An 18,765-nucleotide genomic window follows, 5' to 3' on the forward strand; every position below is an offset into this window, starting at 1 on the left:
GACGTGGTTTTTACTTGTGGATTCGTCGTTTCGATGGTAATTGAGGTTTTTATGGTTTGCAGGGTTTAAACTTTCCTATAATTCGGTCCAAATTATCCTAGAAAACAGTTTCGAAGAACCCAATGCCACAGCTGTGTTATGAGGGGGTTGTGAGTAACTATTAACGTATAGCGCCATCTACCAGTTTCTTATAGAACTACCAGTCTTCTATACAGTTTCCTAGACGAACTATGAAGTCAAAATAGGACCATTGTATAAAACAATGGTAGGATCTTTCTTTTTTGATAGTTTATGAGCGCTCGTCTTGATTTGGGAAGTTGCTGTTGAGTTCGTTGATGGACATAAACCATAAATATGGCCGTTCGAAAGTTTGTTTTTCTGCATTTGTAGTATAGGATATATCAATAAGAGGTTTCATTTTGAATAGCCAGCTATCAGGGCACCTGTCACTTTTGAAGCCGTCATCTTTCGACATTCGACAAGTAAAACTACGACATTACCAAAAATGAAACGATACACGCATTTAAATGACAGGCCAATTGAAAAGTCCCCGGTCTACCATAATAAAACACTTTCTTTTTTGGCAAAATTCGATTTTATTATTCAACAAAGTTGCCTTCGAGGGAGATACAGCGATTATAGCGATCTTTCAAAATTTGGATAGCATTTTTGTAGTACGATTTGTCTTTCACTTCAAAATAGGCCTCAGTTTCGGCGATTACTTCTTCGTTGGTGCTAAATTTCTTTCCACCGAGCATTTTTTTGAAGTCTGAGAACAGGAAAAAGTCGCTGGGGGCCAGATCTGGCGAATACGATGGATGCAGCAGCAATTCGAAGCCCAATTCATGCAATTTAGCCATTGTTTTCATTGATTTGTGACATGGCGCATTGTCTTGATGATACAGCACCTTTTTTCTTCAAATGGGGCTGTTTTTTAACGATTTTATCCTTTAAACGATCCAATAACGCTATATAATAATCGAATATTATACCTTGCGCATCCCAGAATACTGATTCCATAACCTTGCCAGCTGACTATTGTGTTTTTCCTCGCTTTGAATTCAGTTCATCGTGTGCAGTCCACTCAGCTGACTGTCGATTGGACTCCGGAGTGAAATGATGGAGCCATGTTTCATCCATTGTCACATATCGACACAAAATTAAGGTTTATCGCACTTAAACAGCTTCAAACACTGCTCACAATCATTAACACGGTATTGCATTTGATCGATTGTAAGCTCACGCGGCACCCATTTTGCACACAGTTTTCTCATGTACAAATATTCGTGAATGATATGATGTACACGTTCAGATGATATCTTCACAATGTCTGCTATCTCGGTCAACTTCACTTTACGGTCATTCAAAATTGTTTTGTGAACTTTTTTGATTTTTTCGTCGGTGACAGCCTCTTTTGGGCGTCCACTGCGTTCGCCGTCTTCGGTGCTCATTTCATCACGTTTAAACTAAGCATACCAATCAATGATGGTTGATTTTCCTGGTACAGACCCCGGCAACTCTTCATCAAGCCAAGATTTTGCTTTAACTGTATTTTTTCCCTTCAAAAAGCAATATTTTATCAGTACACGAAATTCTTTTCTTCCCATCTTTTTTCAAATAACAAAAGTAGCTACACTCACAACGCAATATCTTACAAACTAATGGTCGGAGTGCAGTCAAATTTTGACACGTATCGTTTGAAGGTTGGTACTAACTAAAAATCATATGGATTCAATACTATCACCGCCATCTGTGCATCAGACCGGGGACTTTTCAATTGGCCTAATATATAGTATGAGACTATACCTGAAAAACACTGTTTGAGGATGACTTAGATCGTTAATATCATATTTTTGGCAGTTAAAACAGAAAGTATAAAACCTGTTTTAATAGGAGAAGTATCCCAAGAGTATTTTATTGGGACACTCCATCTATCCTCTACCGCAATGGAGTATTTACGAAACCTATACTCACACAAAATAGTACGTGCTAGACTCCCCTAATCATGCAGTGCCTTGAATGTATGCAATTGAAACAACAGTTATATTTAATGCACTTTCCATGCGTTGCAGCCTCATATCAACGCTCGTATATATTTTTTATGTCCAGAAATTATAAATGCGTCTTTTCTATGTGCTCAATTCGAGTAAGATGCGGAAAGCTGGAACATTTTACGAGGTGCTTGGGCTCTGATATCATATGCAAATTTTGCACTATAAGTTGAGGTGATTTCATAAGTAAAGTTTGCACGAAATACGAAAGGTTAAGGATTATTATGGATTCACTTTTAGGGATATGTTTCTTCTGCTTTCCAGATCCTAGATCGTTCTGGAATTTGTTGAATCGCTATGTGATATTGATAACAGGTTGGAAATTCTAGTGCTATAACCTTTAGAATATACACTGTGTCCGTAAAGTATGGAACAAATTCATTTTTAGCTAAACAGATCATTTTAAGAAATAATCCTGAAACACGTCGATTTTTGATTTTAATTTACCGTATTTTAAAATAATAATCTAGTATACAGGGTGAATTACTTCCGAGTAAAGACGTCACCGTCATTTTTTTTAAATGGAACACAAATTGGTACAGGGTGGATAAAAATACAATAGTTTTGTGTGTGCTCATAATGTAATAAGTAATGATGTCACCGTCATTTTTTTTTTAATGGAACAACCCCATTTCGTCTCAATTTTCCGATTACTCTAGCTGAGCTGATTCCAAAAATGTATCACATTTTGATTCCAATTGGTACAGGGTGGACAAAAATACAATAGTTTTGTTTGTGCTCATTAAGTAACGCGTAACATTCTTCATTAGTTAAATCAACAATATTATCAAAAATACTTATTATCTAGCGGCAATTGGTTTGTATGTACCACCCTGTAGTTTTTTAAATTTTTAGATTAATAAAAATGAGCTGTTTCCAACCATTTTTGGTACTAGTGGCTCAGCAGACAGAATATGAAAGAAATTATTTCTTATTTTTATACATTTTTATTAATCTGAAAATGTAATAAACTACAGGGAGTTACATTCAAACCAATTGCTGCTAGACAATAAGTATTTTTGATAATATTATTAATTTAACTAATAAAGAATGTTACGCGTTACTTTATGAGCACACACAGAACTATTGTATTTTTGTCTACCCTGTAGGTACCAATTGGAATCAACATTTGATACATTTCTGGAATCAGCAACTATTGTATTTTTGTCTACCCTGTAGGTACCAATTGGAATCAACATTTGATACATTTCTGGAATCAGCTCAGCTAGAATAATCGGAAAATTGGGACAAAATAGGGGTGTTCCGTTCAAAAAAATGTCGGTGACGTCACTACTCGAAAGTAATTCACCCTGTATATTAGATTATTATTTCAAAATACAGTGAATTAAAATGAAAAATCGACGTGTTTCAGGATTATTTCTTAAAATGATCTGTTCAGTTTCAAATGAATTTGTTCCATACTTTACGGACACAGTGTAGATAATGTTCTAAGGCATTCAATGATCAAAAATGGTTGAATCAATACTGATAACAAACTTCAGATAATAAAAATAGATAGAGGGAGCATATGTCATTTTCTGTAAGTAAATTTTGTCCCCAACATGAACTATCAAATTTGATATGAAACGCGCGAAAATGAAAAACGATATTTCACTCAATTCGCGAGATTCTGCACAAAGAACGCACTTTTTATGTCCCATAGTGAAACAACGTTTCATATTAACTCAAAATATATTGAAATAAATACATAAATATATCGGAAATTCAGAAAACAAACTTCAAGCGAGTCAAATGACGTGAAACAACTAATGACACTAAGAGAGCAAAAGTTACCAAACCTTGGATTTCAGCAGGTAGATACAGAAAATAATAAATATTCTGCTTATTATGAATTCGACAATTAGGAAAAATATCGGATTCCAAAAATTTAATCGGGAATCACTCGAATAAATATATTTCATTCAATAATTTCAATATAATATACCTACACCCATAACGCCATAGTAAAATTGTGGATTTGAAAATATACCACAATCCGACAACGTAACCTAACCATGTTGGGGACATGTAAAAATTGAGTATACTCCCTCTATCTATGTTTATTACTCTATGTTACAAACCGATTGTTAATATACGTATATATGTATACTTCCAAGTGAGATCAATAATTTGAAAGTATTTGAAAAATCGAGCACACTAATAAAGTTGGCGGCGATAAAAAAATTTACCAACCAGCTTATATTAAGTTTGTAACCTCAATGAATTTTTCAAACGTCTCTGAAAGCCAGAAAATTAGGTTGACGTATCATTTCCATCATCAAAATAAATCCCTATGAATTAATTCCTTATTTTCACTAATTGCTTCTAGAAGAAACAATCTTTTTATTTCATTCCCTAATGAATCCTAATGACCAAGGTGGCATGTAACACTTTACATATTTTCTAGTAGGTACATTGACGAAATATGACTATTATGTATTCAGGCCAAATTCAACTCGGTTCTCTAGAAACATGCCGTTCTACTTAGTGGGGTTGTTTAACGACTGCTTAATGAAAAAAATGAGGAAAGAATTGACGCCCTTGGAGACTACAGAATTGTATATCTGAAGGAGCAATACGCTCTATTAGTGTGACGTCACACACCGCCATTTTTGTTTCTCCTGTCAGTGTTCGGAATCCAAACAAATAAATTGTCATTCAAATTAGTACGGTTTCGTTGAAAGAATTGGCTTATTTTAATAAATAAGAGTATTTGAGGAACGATTTCAGTATTAATTGATAGACAGAAGGAACGAGGTTAATACCAGTAAGTTTGAATCCTGTATCATTCCCCAGATTTTGTATAAAGCCGTGTTTATTAGTTGAACTTCAAGTTCGAACTTACTGGCATTAATCTCGTGCCCTCTGTCTATCAATTAATAGTAAAATCGTTCCTTAAATAATCTTATTTATCAAAATAAGCCAATTTCTTCAACGACAACGTATTCATTTGAATGACAATTTGTTTGTTTGGATTCCGAACTCTGACAGGAGAACTTAAATGGCGGTGTGTGACGTCATCACTAATAGAGCGTATTTGCGCATTAATGAACAAGCATTTAGAAGTCCACGTCAGTGCTTTCCACATTTTCATTCATATTCTGTTTAAATTTTCTATTATTCTGAGTACACAAAATTTTGAATAGAGCTTGAAATTATTGTCACTGAAATAAAATGAAATGCATGTTTAATTCATTGTAAAGAAGAAGGAATACCATTACCGATAAAAAATATCATCCAAATGGCCATCAAGATAGGTAGGTACCTACTCGTTATAAAGAAAATAGCAAAGTAGAGCTAGTACTAATTAGTTATTTTTCAATTTTCATATCCTAGTACGCGCATAAAAAAACAGAATACGTAAATAATTGATGATTGATAATCAAGGGTCCTTGCAGAGACCAAGAGGAAAACGAAAATTCCCGGGATGGACAGAAAAACGTGGAACAACAATTCAATAAAAATAGAAGATAATCAAGAAGATTCAGACTTGCAAGAATAACTCACCTTGTGGCGTTCACGTATGACCAAACGTTAAAGTAAACCTCCCATAATCTTCTGAATCAACAAAATATACTGGAATCCAGTTCATGTTTATCACTTAACCACCAGTAAAAAGCAAACAACAATTAAATAGTGCTATAATCAATCAAAACGCCAACAGTATTAAAACAAAAACTTCAAAGCTCATCGAAATAAAGTTATGTCATAGACATAGAATAGAATGCTATACGTACTCTGATTGGTGTTTCAGATAACATGGCAAGACTGATTGAGCTGTATTCATACTTTCATTTTATTCGAAATGTTATTATTCTAAATGCTTAAATCAAAACTGCTGTTGCTAGTGGAAGCCTCTTCAGGATTTTACTATTCAAAATAATGTAAGATGAACAGACTTGCAAGATATATGTGATAACACACCTTGTGAACCTCACGTATGACCAAACGATAAAGTAAATCTTGCCATGATCTTCTGAATCAACAAAATATACTGGATTCCAGTTCATGTTTATCACTTATCCACCAGTAAAAAGCAAACAACAATTAAATAGTGCAATAATCAATCAAAACGCCAACAGTAATAACATAAGAACTTCGAAGCTCATCGAGATAAAGTTATGTCATAGACATAGAATAAAATGCTATACGTACTCTGATTGGTGTTTCAGATAATATGGCATGACTGATTGAGCTGTATTCATAGTTTCATTTTATTGAAAATGTTATTTTTCTAAATGCTTTAATCAAAACAGCTGTTGTTAGTTGAAGCCGATTCAGGATTTCACCATTCAAAATGCTGTTAGAATTAGATGAACAGATTGGACTTTTGACAAGGTATATTTGTTAGGGTGGATTTGAGATTGATTATGGTGAGTTTATGAATACATATTCTGGTACTTGTTGAATGTCTACTGATACAATTAATTTTTCCTTTTTATATTGGGAAAACATAGATAGAGGAAGTATACGCATTTTGACATGTCCCCAACATGGTTAGATTACGTTGTCGGATTGTGATATATTTTTCAATTCACAATTTCACTATATCGTTATAAATGTATATTATATTGAATGAAATATTTTTATTTGAGTGATTCTCGATTAAATATGCAAATTTGAATATTTGGAATCCGATATTGTTCCTAATTGTCAAATTTATGGTAAGCACAATATTTATTATTTTCTTCATCTACCTTCCTGCTGAAATCCAAGGTTTGGCAACTATTGCTCTCCTAGTGTCATCGGTTGTTTTACGTCGTTTTTCGCGCTTGAAGTTTGTTTTCTGAATTTCTGATAAATTTAGGTATTCATCTCTATATATTTTGAGTTAATATGAAACGTAGATTCACTATGGGATATAAGAAATGCGTTTTTTCTGGAGAAACTCGCGAATTGAGTGAAATATCGTATCACTGATATGTTTTCATTTCCGCGCGCTTCATGTCAAATTTGATAGTTCATGTTGGGGACAAAATTTGCTTACTGAAAATGACATATGCTCCTTCTATCTATGTTTATTACGCTGAGGTCTCGAACGATTAGGTTCCACTCACTGATGACGAAACGGTTCTCAAATTCGATTCTGTCCGGCAACTGGAAACATGATAACTCTCGAATGAAGAGATCTAGAAACCTGAAAATTCTTATGGTAGGTCTGGATCTCGAATGCCGCAGTTAAGTTAATTAATGGGCAAAATCTGATTGTGGGTTCCGTAAATATATCAGTTTGATTTTGTTTTCCTGTTTCATTTCAAAACAGCACAGACTAATATTTGAAAAATATAGTTTGCAACAAATTTCCGCGACAATTCAATAATTCACAGAAATAAAAGCTCGTTCAGTTGCGTGTTTTAACTTTTTATGGCCTCATTAATGCGATTCAACTTCATTTAGGAGCACCCATATTTCACCACAAGGATTTTTCATATTGAACCAAGTTATATCGAGGAAAACTATATTAAGTTGGAGGTTAGTTCGCGTTCTGATTGAATCTGAATGAGGGACAAATAAGAAAAAAATCAGTTGAAAACGTAGTTTCTCATCATTTATGGAATACTTCCTTCTTTACAATGAAATAAACATACAGGGTGGCCATTTGAAAACGAAACAGACGAGATTACAGACGAAATAAAGTTTTTCGATAGAAATGCTCGGACAGGTCGATTTCTGTTTCGAGGGGGACAACTTAAGATGTAGGTTACGGACGCATAGCGCTTCAACCCTTGCTACTACAACCCTCACCCCCAAATTTTGAATAAGGAAGATGGGGTGAGTGATACCTCAATTTAAAGGTATTTTTATACTGATTTCAGCACAGTAATTGTTTTTTCATTTTATGCATTAGTTCTCGAAATATTCATGCGTTAGTTAGTTAGGAAGGAAGCCACAGTCATGGTTGTTTTGAAGCTCAAAATGTCGATTTTTCACAAAACACTACAAGTGCCATGAAAACACTACTTCATTTTCAAATACTTATTTAAGAATATTTCGAGAACTAATGCATAAAATGAAAAAACAATTACTGTGCTGAAATCAGTATAAAAATACCTTTAAATTGAGGTATCACTCACCCCATCTTCCCTATTCAAAATTTGGGGGTGAGGGTTGTAGTAGCAAGGGTTGAAGCGCTATGCGTCCGTAACCTACATCTTAAGTTGTCCCCCTCGAAACAGAAATCGACCTGTCCGAGCATTTCTATCGAAAAACTTTATTTCGTCTGTAATCTCGTCTGTTTCGTTTTCAAATGGCCACCCTGTATATTGCTTTCTCTTAAAATATAAGTACTCGTTTTTTTCAATATCTATAAATATGAATCTTCTTATTGAAAACCCTTTATTTCTATGATCATAGAACTTTTAATAGAGAAATCCACAGAAACTGATCAACCATAGAAGGTTATTCTTCTTTTAAGGCTGTAACGGCCAATCATCCAAATTTTTTCTCATGCAATCACTTGAAGAAGTTGAAAAGCGACTTAACTCACCCGGTAGAAGTATCTAACAACCTCCACTTGTTCCACACATGCAGTTCTCTATCTTCGTACTGACCCACTGTTACTGTATGAATGAACAGCCCTTCGAAGTCGAGAAAGTGGAGAGGATTTCCGATAGAAAACACCCTTTCCTTGCGAAATGGCCAATTTGACCTCGACCTACCTGGGATTTCTGTTCTCCTTCATAGAAACATTGCTCGTTAATATATGGATGCCAAGTTAACAGCCCAAATTTCAACTTACCTTTTCGAAATAACACAATATGTCACTACTTTATCGCTTTCCATTTCATCGGAAAATATTTCAACACTTATTCAAAAAATATATACAGGGTGTTCCTAAATTGAAGGTACGAAGGAAAATAAGAGATTCCTTGAATAATAAATTTAAGACAAAAAGTTCAAAAAGTATGCGCCCGCAAGGTGTTTCTTGTAACAGGCCAATTGAAGAGTCCCGGACTACCATAGTAAAACACTTTTTTTTGGCAAAATTCGATTTTATTATTCAACATAGTTGCCTTCGAGGGCGATACAGCGATCTTCCAACTTTTCGATACCCTTTTTGTACTACGATTTGTCTTTCGCTTCAAAATAGGCCACAGTTTCGGCGATTACTTCTTCATTGGCACTAAATTTCTTTCCAGCGAGCATTCTTTTGAGGTCTGAGAACAGGAAAAAGTCGCTGGGGGCCAGATCTGGCGAGTACGATGGATGCAGAAGCAGTTTGAAGCCCAATTCATGCAATTTTGTCATTGTTTTCATTGATTTGTGCATTGTCTTGATGAAATAGCACCTTTTTTCTTCAAATGGGGCCGTTTTCTAACGATTTCATCCTTTAAACGATCCAATTACGCTATAAAATAATCGCTGTTGATGGTCTGGTCCTTTTGGAGGTAATCAATGAATATTATACCTTGCGCATCCCAGAATACTGATGCCATAACCTTGCCTGCTGACTGTTGTGTTTTTCCTCGCTTTGGATTCGATTCATCGTGTGCAGTCCAATCAGCTGACTGTCGAATGGGCTACGGAGTGAAATGATGGAGCCATGTTTCATCCATTGTCACATATCGCCGCAAAAATTCAGGTTTATTGCACTTAAACAGCTTCAAAAACTGCTCAGAATCATTAACATGTTGTTGCTTTTAATCGATTGTGAGCTAGCGCGGCACCTATTTGGCACACAGCTTTCTCATGTACAAATATTCGTAAATGATATGATGTATACGTTCAGATGATATCTTCACAATGTCTGCTATCTCGATCAACTTCACTTTACGGTCATTGAAAACTATTTTGTGAACTTTTTTGATTTTTTCGTCCGTAACAGCCTCTTTTGGGCGTCCACTGCGTTCGCCGTCTTCGATGCTCATTTCACCACGTTTAAACTTAGCATACCAATCAATGATGGTTGATTTTCCTGGTGCAGACCCCGGAAACTCTTCATGAAGCCAAAAGCCAAAGTAATCAATCAAAACTTGTAAAAAATGAGGACAATATTGATCTAGAGTTAAATTAAAATATTTAGTTAATTTTTCAATCCTTAAAATATTCCACTTTCAGGAAAAGAAATTGGTTCCACTCGAAACTCTTTGATGTTTCAATAATTTTCATTTTCCCAAATTCCCAAAACTAAATAGCAGGAAATTCAATAACGCCCCTCCTATGATAAAGTTCACGTGATTTTTGACTTGATTGAAACACAATCGTGATTTTCAAATACTTAGTTGGCGGTGGTAAGTATATAAGGGTCAAGAATAAGGTCTCTATATTAAATATAGCGTGTAGACAAAGTCCCTGTAGCAGATTATTCCACTTCAATCGCCAAGAAGGGCACTTTCGTTCTGAACACGCCATTCGCGATTTTATATTAAGTTTCCACAAAAAACCAGAGCAAAAGGAATTTACTGAATACTCTAAGAACAATTTTTTGGTCTTAAATTAATGATAAGGAATTGGGACAGATGAAGTTCCAGCAAGAACTTTGGCTTTATTACAAGAAAAATTCCCAGGACGCGTAATTTCCCGTTATGGAGATGTGAACTGGCCACCAAGATCTTGTGATTTATCACCCTTGGATTTCTGTAAAGGGTGTTTTTTTTTAGAGCTATAGAACTTTAAATTGCAATAAAACAACGATGGATTATTCTATTGACATGAATTTTATTTATCCGTAAGATAATCTTAAACATTTTAAATATGATTTCTGGCATATGACCGCCACGGCTGGCTCGGATGTAGTCAAATCTGGACGTCCAATTTTCGATGACTTTTTCCAACATTTGTGGCCGTATATCGGCAATAACACGGCGAATGTTTTCTTCCAAATGGTCAAGGGTTTGTGGCTTATCCGCATAGACCAATGACTTTACATAGCTCCACAGAAAATAGTCTAGCGGTGTTAAATCACAAGATCTTGGAGGCCAATTCACAGGTCCAAAACGTGAAATTAGGCGGTCACCAAACGTGTCTTTCAATAAATCGGTTGTGGTACGAGCTGTGTGATATGTTGCGCCGTCTTGTTGGAACCACAGCTCCAGGACATCATGGTTGTTGAATTCAGGAATGAAAAAGTTAGTAATCATGGCTCTATACTGATCACCATTGACTGTAACGTTCTGGCCATCATCGTTTTTGAAGAAGTACGGACCAATGATTCCACCAGCCCATAACAGCACCAAACAGTCAGTTTTTCTGGATGTAACGGTGTTTCGACATACACTTGAGGATTAGCTTCACTCCAAATGCGGCAATTTTGTTTGTTGACGTAGCCATTCAACCAGAAGTGCGCTTCATCGCTGAACAAAATAAAATGGACGTAGTGCGCGATACGTATTCCGCACGGAACCATTATTTTCGAAATAAAATTGCACTATTTGCGAGCGTTGTTCAGGCGTGAGTCTATTCATGATGAATTGCCAAACCAAACTGAGAATAAATCACTTGACAGCTGTTAAATCGGTCGCCATCTTGAACAGTAATGCCAACTTAAAGTTATATACCTCGAAAAAAAACACTCGTTAGTTGGTACTTGTCGCAACTTTCTAACAGGATTTTTCAAACTTCTACCTATCTAAGATGATAATTTTAACAAGACATTGACTGAGCAAAACGCATCCCAGATTTGACCTTATAATGGACCTTCTCCTTCAGAGGCATCTCTAAAAACTGAACATTACTTTGATATGTTCTTAATAATAACTTCTTCGCTTTTTATCAATCTTATTGTTTTTGAAGTACCTGTTGCAGATCTCAATGCCTTCGATATTATCTTATCTATATAATCTTACAATTCCGATTACTTTTCAAAGGTTGATAATGACTTGTAGTCGAAAACACTCAATTCAGAAAGCAAAGTATATACATAGGTTTTTGTATATAACTGAATGTGTTAAAAATGTCTCTCTGGGTATTTCTCTTCGTTATTGGTTTAGTGTTATGTAATTCAGGTGTGGAAAATGCGAAAATTTTGGGTGTTTTCCCATTTCTTTCCAAGAGTCATTACGCCATGGGTAACACCCTTTTGAAAGAGATGGCTAGAAGAGGACATGAAGTTACCATGATTGCTGCATTTGAAGAAAAAGGCTTGCCATCAAACGTTTCTTATAGAAATATCAAGATAGTCACTCAATTGGACAAAAATGGTAGGACGTAACGATTTTTTTTATATAAAACACTACTGTTATATCATTATTTAACTAAAAATATTCCTTTGTATCTTCTTTCATTTTTACCTCGAGTATTTACTGAACATTTCAGATAAGAGACCCAATTTCTTCAAAGAAGACATGACAAACCCTTACTCTATGACTTTATTCTTGAACTCTGCGGGTACCATGATGACAAATCAAGTTTTCAATTCACCAGCAGTTAAGAAACTCCTGGAATCTGGAGAGAAGTTTGACGCTGTCATAATGGATCAATTTGTAGATGATAGTTGTGCTTATTTCGCTCATCATTTTAGTGCCAATCATATTCTACTATCTACTACCTTTGCCAATTCTTGGGTGAATCCCCTGGTTGGCAATCCTGCTCCTCCTTCTGTGAACGCAGAACTACTGTTGGAGTTTTCGTCTTCTATGACTTTCTGGGAAAGATTGAGAAACACCTTGTTCTATCTCTTTGGCGAATTGAACAGACAGCTTTACTTCTTTCCTAAACAAAACGAAGTCATCAAGAAAAACTTCCCGAATGCCAGACCCTTGTATGATTACCTTTATAATGTGTCTCTTGTTCTGGTGAATGCCCATGAGAGTTTTAACGATCCTCTAGCTCTTGTACCTGTTATGAAAAACGTTGGAGGCATGCATGTTTCACCTAGTGGGAAATTGCCAAGCGATCTTCAGAAATTTATGGATGTTGCCAAAGAAGGAATTGTTTATTTCAGTATGGGCTCAAATTTGAGGAGTAAGGATTTGCCTGACGAAATAAAAGAGTCTATATTGAGAGTTTTTGCCAAGCTAAAGGTGAAAATTTTATGGAAATGGGAAGATGAAACTTTACCAGGTCAACCTGCTAATGTAAAACTGAGTAAATGGTTGCCACAACAAGAAATTTTAGGTGAGTTGAATTCTAAGACCTGTACATTTACGTTCAACATATATTTCATATTTTAGCACATCCAAATTTGAAACTTTTCATCACCCACGGAGGTTTGTTGAGTACCATAGAAGCTGTCCATTATGGTGTTCCTCTGATAGCTCTTCCAGTTTACGGTGATCAAAAACTTAACGCTGCTACCGCACAACAAAAAGGATACGCCATCAATATTCCATTTGCTGAATTCGAAGAAGCAAGGTTTGAAATGGCCTTGAAAGAAATGCTAAGGAATCCAAAGTAAGTTCTGCTATTTTTAATTGAACAAATTCAAATTGCCTTAAAATTCCTCAAGGTACAAACAAAATGCAGAACAAAGATCCAAACTATTCCACGATCGTCCTATGAAGCCAATGGATGAAGCAATATACTGGGTGGAGTATGTAATAAGGCATCATGGTGCGCAACATCTTAGAGTAGCAGCTTTGAAATTGAGCTGGTATCAGTATATTCTTCTGGATGTTGTAGGATTTTTCTTAGCTGTTGTTATTGCTGTATTATACATTTCGAAGATGATTTTCGGAAAACTATGTTGCAGAAAGAGTAAAACGGTCAAGTCTAAAACACACTAGCAATAAAAAGAATAAAAATTTGAGTCTTGTTATTAAGTGCTCATGAGATGTTAATAGTATCAATAAGTTTTTGATATTTAAAATAAAGCTGGAGATTATTTTTCATTTATATTTCTTTTCACGTTCACAAATATTTTTTTATTTGTTTTTCCGTTCACGTTCCCAAATATATAATAAAGAAGAAACTGAATTTTAAGTAATATTTTAATGAAGCCATTCAAACATCTATCTCAGTCTTTGGAGTATTATTGCTTGCTTCAATTACTAGAAATTTTTTCAATAAATCAAACGATATTTCAATTAAAGGCCAATTTTCAGTTGTTATCTTCATTAGTCGAGATATTTATAAAAACGAAGATTTGTATTCTTCTAGATATTTTTTAAGATTGATCTTGAAGAAAGCATGTTCGCGAAAAGGTGAAATAGGTAAAAAGAAACACGAAAAGCTCAAAAAAAATTAATTGAGCTTTAACTTATTATCAAAACTCAATCTCTGTTTTATGACTTGTATTCTATTTAGGTATCTCTTGATTTCGTAATTTCTCTTTCGAAATACAAAATTTTAGCTTTTGTTTATTCAAGATTTGTTCAGTTTTGTTTTAATGAATTCTCGAAAACGTAAGTGTAGATATTCTAACTTATGAGTGACAATGAAGAAATCCTTATCATATTTCAGTCATCAAGTTGATAAAACGAAGACCGCAAAAAGAAAAAGATATCAAGAAAGCACAGATAAAACGGCGTTGATAATTCTATAGCTCCAAAGACCTAATATCATTTTGATATTAAATTATGCCCAAGAGTATAAAATAAACTGATATGACAAAGAAATATTTGCTCCAAAGATTTTTACGAAAACGCGCTGATAGCATTTTTATGACAACACGATCTAAGAATTTTAAATTAAAATTGAATGTGAATATTTTATCAGCATATGATTCATATCACTCGAAAAACTCTTAGGTAACGCTGTCTGGATGCAAAAGCTTAGTCAATTCCAGTTTCCTTATAAATTACAAACTGAAGACTAACATAGATCTTTCTGTTTGAAGTTCGTTCGAAGTAGAATTAGTAGGAAATAACAAAAATGATCGTAAACAAGTTTTAGGTGAATGAAATGTTAGATGTTCAATCTGCTAGTCAAATAATTACATAGCAGTTCAAGGTCTTCTATTCTAACACAGATGCATCGGCTGGTAGCGGTGAAATAATTTTAGACGTTTCAGTATAAGTTTCGATAAACAAATTGGTGTGAAGATGCGCCAGTTCACAGTGTTATTCGTATGTTTTTTCGCATCATGCTATTTAGGTGTAGAAAGTGCGAAAATACTGGGCGTTTTCCCTTTTCCTTCAAAGAGTCACTATACCATGGGTAACGTTCTTCTGAAGGAGATGGCCAAGAGAGGACATGAAGTTACTATGATTGGTTACTACGAGGAAAAACATTTGCCGCAAAATGTTTCTTATAGAAATATAAAGGTAGAGTTGCAAATGAATGAAGGAGGTACGTTGATAGGTTATTTCTATTAGGAAATTTGATATAGAAAGACAAAAAACACTTCGAATCTTACACAAAGGTTTTTGATTCATAATTTCAAAATTAATATTAACATTAGAGCCTGATGGTATATAGTTATAATCTTTAATTCGATTTCGGTATATTTATCTTCAATATTAATGAAATTTCCACAATGTACCTACATTTTTGAATTTGTAGGTAGATTCCAAGAGGTTTGAAATAAATAATAGGTCAGTGCTTTGCAGTGTTTTTTTAAGTCTTTAACAAGAGAAGCATTTTTTTTCTCAAATAGCTCCAAAATGAATCAAATTATTTGAAACACTATACCAAAGTCCAAGGCTTTAAAATGCGTATACTTACTACACCACTCAATGCAAATAATAAGCTATTTGACAAAAAGTATATAAATAAAATGTAGGTATATAATTAAGTATAAAAAAACTCGTTAAAATTTTCATCAACATGTATGGTGATTAGAAATGAATTGAAAAAACGAGCAATTTTTATTTTTATTATATTAGTAGTGAAGGGTGTTTTTTGTCGAGGTATATAACTTTAAGTTGGCATTACTGTTCAAGATGGCGACCGATTTAACAGCTGTCAAGTGATTTATTCTCAGTTTGGTTTGGCAATTCATCATGAATAGATTCATACCTGAACAACGCTTGCAAATAGTGCAATTTTATTTCGAAAATAATGTATCTCTGCGGAATACGTATCGCGCACTACGTCCATTTTATTTTGTTTAGCGATGAAGCGCACTTCTGGTTGAATGGCTACGTCAACAAACAAAACTGCCGCATTTGGAGTGAAGCTAATCCTCAAGTGTATGTCGAAACACCGTTACATCCAGAAAAACTGACTGTTTGGTGCGCTTTATGGGCTGGTGGAATCATTGGTCCGTACTTCTTCAAAAACGATGATGGCCAGAACGTTACAGTCAATGGTTAACGGTATAGAGCCATGATTACTAACTTTTTCATTCCTGAATTGAACAACAATGATGTCCAGGAGCTGTGGTTCTAACAAGACGGCGCAACATGTCACACAGCTCGTGCCACAATCGATTTATTGAAAGACACGTTTGGTGACCGCCTAATTTCACGTTTTGGACCTGTGAATTGGCCTCCAAGATCTTGTGATTTAACACCGCTAAACTACTTTCTGTGGGGCTATGTAAAGTCATTGGTCTATGCGGATAAGACACAAACCCTTGACCATTTGGAAGACAACATTCGCCGTGTTATTGGCTATATACGGCTACAAAGGTTGGAAAAAGTCATCGAAAATTGGACTACATCCGAGCCAGCCGTGGCGGTCATATGCCAGAAATCATATTTAAAATGTAATGCCACAAGATTATCTTGCGGATTAATAAAATTCATGTCAATCGAATAATCCATCGTTGTTTTATTGCAATTTAAAGTTCTATAGCTCTAAAAAAACACCCTTCAGAAGCAGAATCATAGAAAAGTAGCAATTTTATTACCTAGTAGGTAGGTAGTAGCAGAATTATTAAAAAGAAAACCATTATATTCAAGCACCAAAAAGAAAGATGAATAATAATAATATGGAGCATTAACTTATTGTTTTATTGTAGACAAAAAAGTTAATTTCTTCGACCAAGGAATGGCCAATGCCTACTTGATAACTTTCTTCCTGAACTATGCTGGAGGCAAAATGACAAACCAAACATTCAACATACCAGCTGTTAGGAAATTGCTTGAATCTGGAGAAAAGTTTGATGCTGTCATAATGGACCAGTTTATAGATGATAGTTTCGCTTACTTCGCCCATCATTTTAGTGCCAATCACATCCTTCTATCTACTACCTCTGCCAATTCTTGGGTGAATCCCCTGGTTGGCAATCCTGCTCCTCCTTCTGTGAACGCAGAGGTGTTATTGGAGTTTTCGTCATATATGACTTTCTGGGAAAGATTAAGAAACACCATGTTCTACCTCTTCAGCGAATTGAATAGACAGCTTTACTTCTTTCCTAAACAGAACGAAGTCATCAAGAAGAACTTCCCGAATGCCAGACCCTTGTATGATTACCTTTATAATGTGTCTCTTGTACTGGTGAATGCCCATGAGAGTTTCAACGATCCTCTAGCTCTTGTACCTGTCATGAAAAACGTTGGAGGCATGCATGTTTCACCTAGTGGAAAATTGCCAAGCGATCTTCAGAAATTTATGGATGATGCCAAAGAAGGAGTCATTTATTTCAGTATGGGCTCTAATTTGAAGAGTAAGAATTTGCCTGTCAAAATAAGAGAGTCCATATTGAGAGTTTTTGCTAAGCTGAAGGTAAAAATTTTATGGAAATGGGAAGATGAAACCTTACCAGGTCAACCTGCTAATGTAAAACTAAGTAAATGGTTCCCACAACAAGAAATTCTAGGTAAATTGAATTCTATGACCTGAACATTTAAGTATAACATATATTTCATATTTTAGCACATCCAAATTTGAAACTTTTCATCACCCACGGAGGTTTGTTGAGTACCATAGAAGCTGTCCATTATGGTGTTCCTCTGATAGCTCTTCCAGTTTACGGTGATCAAAAACTTAACGCTGCTACCGCACAACAAAAAGGATACGCCATCAATATTCCATTTGCTGAATTCGAAGAAGCAAGGTTTGAAATGGCCTTGAAAGAAATGCTAAGGAATCCAAAGTAAGTTCTGCTATTTTTAATTGAACAAATTCAAATTGCCTTAAAATTCCTCAAGGTACAAACAAAATGCAGAACAAAGATCCAAACTATTCCATGATCGTCCTATGAAACCAATGGATGAAGCAATATACTGGGTGGAGTATGTGATAAGGCATCATGGAGCGCAACACCTTAGAGTAGCAGCTTTGGAATTAAGCTGGTATCAGTATATTCTTCTAGATGTTGTAGGATTTTTCTTAGCTGTAGTTATTGCTGTATTATACATTTTGAAGATGATTTTCGGAAAACTTTGTTGCAGAAAGAGTAAAACGGTTAAGTCTAAAACACACTAGTAATAATAGAATAATAAAAATTTGAGTATTATTGTTATTCAGCCTTCATGTGATATTAATTGTATCAATAGGTTTTTGATATTTAAAATAAAGCTGGTGTTTATTTTTCATTTATATTTTCTTTCACGTTCACAAATATCCAAAGAATGCTAATGAAGAAATAAATTTATTACGTGCCTCTACCAAATTTTAAGTAATATTTTAATGCAGCCTTTCACACTTTTACCTCAATCTTTGCAGTATTATGTGTTACTTGCATACACTGTCAATTTTTTCAACAAATCAAGCGTTATTTATCGAAATCTGAGTGAAATATCCATTTTTTATCTTTGTTTTTTCAAGAATTTATAAAAAAAGATTTCTGACTCAAGGCTAAAATTAAAATGATTTTCTTAGAGGTCACATCATCAATGTGAGTGTGTTCTCTTTTTATGGAATGATGACTCAATTTTTCTTATTTAGGAGAAGGTATCTTGTATTATGCAATTCATCAACTATTTTTTGTTAAAATAGAAAATCTTGT

General features: G+C 34.7%; 2 protein-coding genes across 2 annotated transcripts; both read left to right on the plus strand.

Moving 5' to 3' along the window:
- Positions 1 to 11,859: 11,859 nt before the first annotated feature.
- On the plus strand, positions 11,860 to 13,819 carry LOC123680604 (UDP-glycosyltransferase UGT5-like). The gene is made up of 4 exons (XM_045618589.1): positions 11,860 to 12,190; positions 12,306 to 13,106; positions 13,163 to 13,382; positions 13,438 to 13,819. Exons 1-4 carry the CDS (start codon positions 11,944 to 11,946, stop codon positions 13,712 to 13,714), a joined length of 1,545 nt encoding a protein of 514 aa, XP_045474545.1. The 5' UTR covers positions 11,860 to 11,943; the 3' UTR covers positions 13,715 to 13,819.
- Positions 13,820 to 14,672: 853 nt separating this feature from the next.
- Positions 14,673 to 18,352, plus strand: LOC123679735 (UDP-glycosyltransferase UGT5-like). The gene is made up of 4 exons (XM_045617174.1): positions 14,673 to 15,218; positions 16,834 to 17,634; positions 17,691 to 17,910; positions 17,966 to 18,352. The coding sequence occupies exons 1-4, from the start codon at positions 14,972 to 14,974 to the stop codon at positions 18,240 to 18,242; spliced, it is 1,545 nt and encodes a 514-aa protein (XP_045473130.1). The 5' UTR covers positions 14,673 to 14,971; the 3' UTR covers positions 18,243 to 18,352.
- The last annotated feature ends 413 nt before the right edge of the window (positions 18,353 to 18,765 follow it).

The sequence above is a fragment of the Harmonia axyridis genome, chromosome 5 (assembly GCF_914767665.1).
Source record: "Harmonia axyridis chromosome 5, icHarAxyr1.1, whole genome shotgun sequence".
NCBI classification, from domain to species: Eukaryota; Metazoa; Arthropoda; class Insecta; order Coleoptera; family Coccinellidae; genus Harmonia; species Harmonia axyridis.